This window comes from Quercus lobata, chromosome 4 (genome assembly GCF_001633185.2).
Source record: "Quercus lobata isolate SW786 chromosome 4, ValleyOak3.0 Primary Assembly, whole genome shotgun sequence".
NCBI lineage: Eukaryota > Viridiplantae > Streptophyta > Magnoliopsida > Fagales > Fagaceae > Quercus > Quercus lobata.
Window position 1 is genome coordinate 32654810 of NC_044907.1, and position 6261 is coordinate 32661070.

Sequence of the window (6261 nt, forward strand, 5' to 3'; positions counted from 1 at the left end):
TTAGAAGCAATATAGACTATAGAGTTTTATTGGATCCAAACCTCTCTAACCAGAGCGTAGCATTAGTTTTGAGTGAAACTTCTCTAACCAGGAAAACAAAGTAAATGGTATTTTATCAAGAACTTTAAATGTGCTTATCTCTTTTTTTCTTTTTTTGAGATAGAAAAACGTGCATGATTTAGTGAAGAGGAAAGGATGTGTGTGTTTAAAATAAATGATAATGATGAGTTTAAGTTTAAGTTGGACTTGTTAGAGAGATAGAATTTCACTTATTGTTAAGTTTGAACTAAACAAATATAATTTTATTTAAAAAAATGACAATAATAATGATTTTATTTTAAAATATTATGTTGATGTAGAAAATTGTGAGAGTTTCAGAGGCTTCAGTTTTATATATGTATATAGATTTTCATGAAAAGAATATGCCACAACATTACTAGAAAATGTACTATATTCTAGAATGTGGATGTATTAAAAAAGTCTTTGATCGCAACTATATCGATGTTTTAGTTTTACTCTTTGAATTATAACAAGATAATTTTGGTGAAAAAGAAATTAGAAAAGGAACCTACTAGAACCGAGCTAGGATTAGAAGCCTTACGAATTGGTTAACTCCAAAGGGTTTTGGTTCTTACCCATCCACTATTTCACCTCCCTGTTTTCATAGTTACTTTTATCTGTTATATGAACAAATGTGAAAGAATATATATATATATATTTTTTTTTTCACTCCAAATTCATCCGTAAAACTCACAAAAACATCTCAAGCCGCCCGGGTTCAAAGTTCAACCAATGCGCAAAAATTCACTTTGAAATCAGATAAATTAGAGTCGGCATGACATACAGATTGAATAGGTTTGTCTTCAATTTCCCTAGTGAAAACCTATGGATGCTACATTAATGGCCTGTTCGGAAGTTTAAAAAAGAAGGGAGAGTAAAGTAGAGGGAGGGAGAGTAATTCAATTACCTTATTTGGAAGTTTTTTAAGGAAGGAGAGGGAAGAGTTTGGAGGGGTTTGGAGGGGTTTCAACCACCTCTAACCCCTCATTTTTAATTCCCCCAAATTTGAGAAATTTGGAGGGAGAGTAGAGTAGATAAATTTCCCAAATTACCCTTTCTAAATTAATAATAGACCAATGTTGCAAGTCCATTATCAAATAGGGGTAAATTTGTCTATTTTAATCATTTCCTCTCCTCTCTATCTTAATTTTTAAAACATCCAAATAGGGGGAAGGGCTAATTACTCCCTTCCCCCTTACTAATTTTAAAAACATCCAAACAAGGTAGAGGGGAATCATTCCCCTCTACTCTCTTTCCCACTACTCTCCTCCCCTCTACTCCCTCTCTAAACTTCCAAACAGGCCACAAGTCATGGGTGAACTAGACCGGTTAGTTCGTCTCAGCCTCACACGTTCTTAAATTGAATAAAAAGCAAAAGTCTACTCAACATAATACAATTACAGTCATTCTAGAGAACCCGTTGTTGTAAATATACCAAATTCCTTGATCTTTATGTTTCTCCAACGAAATAGCGACCTTGGAGCCGTATAAAAGACTCTAACGATCACCAGGACAATAAGTGGAAGATGGTGTACATGCTCTCTTTAAGTGCCCAAAAATTTTAGCTCTTTGGGAAAAGGTGCCCATATGGAAGGTGGATAGTTTAAAACGATGTCCAAATTTCATAGACTTGCTAGGATGTATTTTTGCAGAAAATAGGGACCCGGAACTATTCTCTACGATGGTGTGGTTTTTGTGGAACCAGAGAAACAATTTATGGCTTGGCAAAGGGCCAATCCCTTTGGACCAAGTGCTGCAGCAAGCAAGAAACAAACTGCAAGAGTTTAAGAGTGCTCAGACCAGAACAGGGGCCACATCGACAAGACAGCTCTTCACAGTGGCAGCCACTACCTAGTTCGGTTTGTAAGATAAATTTCGACAGCGCTCTCTTCATGAAGGAACAGCGGGCTGGCATAGGGGTAGCTATTCAAAATGAGAACGGGCTCATCATGGTTTCATCCTCTCAACAGATTCCCCTCCCAGGTACAGTGGTTGAAGTAGAGGCATTGGCAGCAAGGAAAGCGCTGGAACTAGCTCTTGACTGTGGTCTAGATAGAGTAATTCTTGAGGGTGATTGTGAGATTCTCATGAAGACACTCCAGACTACCTCAAAGTCCCTGGCACAATTTGGGAAAATTGCAGAAGATATAAGAGTTTATGCTTCAATGTTTCAAGATATAAGTTTCTCGCATGTACGTAGGAATTGTAATTCAGTTGCTCATTCATTAGCGAGAAGAGCAATTCTTTCGCCTCATTTTTTAGTCTGGATGGAGAATGTTCCACCAGATGTTGAGCCAGTATTTCAGGCTGATTTAAGGAGCCTACCTTAATAAAAATCCCTGAACTCTTTCTAAAAAAAATAAATAAATAAATAAGTATTCCTACTGAAAAGTCCAAGCCTTCACTAAAAGAAAATGACCCAAAAAAAAAAAAATTCCAAGCCAAGTTTCCCCGCATGGACCGCATTGATATTCGCAATTTCTATATATACCCAACCAAATTCTTCAAATTATTATCACCATACCACATTCAAGTTCATCATACTAGTTAGTTCTTATATACCACCAATTTAAAGCAACGATATCATACAATGATGAAAACCCTGGCACTCTACAGCCTTACCTTGGCTTTCTTTTTCCTATCTGGTATGCCTCCTCACTAATCACTATCCCACATTGCATCGTCCAAAACTCTCTCTCTTATCCTTTAAAAGTGCTTGATATACACCCAAAATAATTACAAAATTCTTGTTTGTGATGAATATTTTCTCGAAAACATCAAAAAACATCCGGTTTTTTTGCCCCATTCATCATCACATTGGCCACGCAATAGAGTCATGAAACCCCGCGAAGGAATAGAGTTCATGCACATTCTTTTCATCACGAGTCTTATTTATTTACTTTTGATAATAAAAAATAATTGCAACCCCGTTGAATCATAACCATGCATCATCATGATACGTACGTGTATCTACACATTAGAATTAATGTTGCATCTGCTACATATATTTGCTGCTTACAATACAGGTTTTGTTTTCATTTTCAAAATGATGACAAGGATTTTCGTTTATATATGTTGCATGCAGGTGCTCACTCTGCTAGAATAACTTTCACAAACAACTGTCCATATACCGTCTGGCCCGGAACCTTAACTTCGGATCAAAAACCTCCATTATCAACTACTGGGTTTGAGTTAGCATCTACAGCATCCTCAGCAATAGATGTCCAAGCTCCATGGAAAGGCCAATTCTGGGCCCGAACTCTGTTAGAGATATATTAGCCCATTAACATAAGCTTAAGCCTAATTTTACTTTGTGTGCAAGCTAAGTCTCCTACTTGTACTAGAAGTCTATTAGTTTAGGGTTTAGTCTACTATATATACACATGTTATAATTAATTGTAATACAGGATTTGTACTACACTATAATATATTATTGATGTAACCCTTTAGGGTTTCCTCCATGAATGTAGGCCGTTAGGCTGAACCACGTAACCCTCGTGTGTTATTATATTTTATACTTTATGCTTTCGCTTCCGCATCTATACTAGCATATTCAACATGGTGTATCAATGTTAATATTTAACATGGTATCAGAGCCACCTTCTTGTGGCCATGTTTTCTGTCCTTGCGGTATATTTAAGAGCAATCTTTATTTTTCTCAGTGTTTTTTTTCGCTGTGTTCATCTTCTTTGGCTTTCTACTGCTGCCGTTAAAACTCTTCGGTATAGTCAAGCCATTGTTAGAAGTCGCATCAACCCTGCAAGACCATTGCCTTCCTCAAACTACCGTCACAGAGCCAAACTTCATTCAAGGGATCTTCTCAACTTTATCAAATCTCAAGATTTCATCAAGCTTCCATCTTGAGTTTGAGATGAGGTGTTAGAGATATATTAGCCCATTAGCATAAGCCCAAGCCTAATTCTACTTTGTGTGCAAGTTAAGTCTCCTACTTGTACTAGAAATCTATTAGTTTAGGGTTTAGTCTACTATATATACACATGTTATGATTCATTGTAATACAGGATTTGTACTACACTATAATATATTATTGATGTAGCCCTTTAGGGTTTCCTCCATGGATGTAGGCCGTTAAGCTGAACCACGTAACCCTCGTGTGTTATTATATTTTATACTTTATGCTTTCGCTTCCGCATCTATACTAGCATATTCAACATGGTGTATCAATGTTAATATTTAACATGGTATCAGAGCCACCTTCTTGTGGCCATGTTTTCTGTCCTTGCGGTATATTTAAGAGCAATCTTTATTTTTCTCAGTGTTTTTTTTCGCTGCGTTCATCTTCTTTGGCTTTCTACTGCTGCCGTCAAAACTCTTCGGTATAGTCAAGCCATCGTTAGAAGTCGCATCAACCCTGCAAGACCATTGCCTTCCTCAAACTACCGACACAGAGCCAAACTTCATTCAAGGGATCTTCTCAACTTTATCAAATCTCAAGATTTCATCAAGCTTCCATCTTGAGTTTGAGAGGAGGTGTTAGAGATATATTAGCCCATTAGCATAAGCCCAAGTCTAATTCTACTTTGTGTGCAAGTTAAGTCTCCTACTTGTACTAGAAATCTATTAGTTTAGGGTTTAGTCTACTATATATACACATGTTATGATTCATTGTAATACATGATTTGTACTACACTATAATATATTATTGATATAGCCCTTTAGGGTTTCTTCTATGGATGTAGGCTGTTAGGTTGAACCACGTAACCCTCGTGTGTTATTATATTTTATACTTTATGCTTTCACTTCCGCATCTATACTAGCATATTCAATATGGTGTATCAATGCTAATATTTAACAAACTCTATGCTCCACAGACAGCTCCGGAAGGTTCAGCTGTGCTACTGCAGAATGTAGGCTCTGGTCAGGTTTCATGCAATGGTAACGGTGCAGCTCCGCCAGCTTCTTTGGTAGAAATCAACATAGGCGCCGATGGTGGAATGGAATTCTATGATGTTAGCCTTGTAGATGGGTTCAACTTACCTGTTTCAGTAGCCACACAAGGCGGAACTGGCGAATGCAAAGCCTCAAGCTGTCCAGCCAACGTGAACGCGCGGCTTGCCCAGCAGAGTTGCAAGTGAAAGGGTCTGATGGGAGCGTTATTGCTTGCAAGAGTGCATGTACCGCTTTCAATGAACCACAATATTGTTGCACTGGCGCATATGACAAGCCTGAAACATGTCCACCCACAAGCTACTCTCAGATCTTTGAGCAGCAATGTCCTCAAGCTTATAGCTATGCTTATGATGACAAGAACAGCACATTTACTTGCTCTGGTGCACCCAACTATGTTATCACTTTCTGTCCATGAATTAAGAAGAGGAAGAATGTATTCCCTTCCCTCTAAATAGTAATAAGAAGCTGATAAATTTCATGTACTAAGGCACATGTATGTAAGTGTCAACGAAATAATTATTTGAATAATACATAACAAATGGATATTGTAAAAGAATACTCTTATCACTTCCGTTTTCATGTTGTACCGAGACATTTAAGATAGTGTGAAGCTTTAACAGCCATGGTCTAAGCTTTTAAGCTTAAAATATATCAGGAGCAAATTAATGAGCAATGATGCAGTAAGAGTGGGTTAAAAAAAAAAAAAACAAAAAAAACAAACAAACAAACAAACAAACAATAAAAAATCTGGGATCCTTGTGTAATACTATACTAACAAACTGGGTTGGCCCTTGTATCACGATCCCACGCGAAGCTTCTATCGTCCTTACATTTACGTTGTTCGCCCTTCCAACTCCCATTTTAACATTTACCAGATGGACATTCATCATTGCATGCTCCTTATTGTACATCATTTGCGATTTTGAATTTATTCTCTACAAAATATAATTAACGCTTTTTTTTATTAGGTAAAAGTACATTTTTCCTGCGTTGGATTGTGACCTTGAAAATGAGCTACATAGTATTTTTAGTTATTTCGATTGCATGAAATCAAGAATTATTCTTGTAATTACAAATAATAATACAAAAAAATTATTCACAAAAACATGTCCTAATCAAGAGCCTTAAACTGAAAATATATCCTGAATTCGGAATCCAAGTAAAAAAAAAAAAGGATGGGAAACGACTGATATGAACAAGAAATGTCAATATGGAAAAATTTGAACGTTGGTCAATATTTGATCAATGATCAATATGTGGAGAGGCGGATAATGCTAAAGTTACAAATTA

At 36.6% G+C, this 6261-nt stretch overlaps 1 protein-coding gene and 1 pseudogene across 1 annotated transcript; both read left to right on the forward strand.

Moving 5' to 3' along the window:
- The first annotated feature begins 1371 nt into the window (after positions 1–1371).
- LOC115985057 lies at positions 1372–2390 on the forward strand. Its single transcript, XM_031108028.1, has 2 exons — positions 1372–1388; positions 1766–2390. Exons 1-2 carry the CDS (start codon positions 1372–1374, stop codon positions 2388–2390), a joined length of 642 nt encoding a protein of 213 aa, XP_030963888.1.
- Positions 2391–2590: 200 nt separating this feature from the next.
- Positions 2591–5389, forward strand: LOC115983658 (annotated as a pseudogene).
- The last annotated feature ends 872 nt before the right edge of the window (positions 5390–6261 follow it).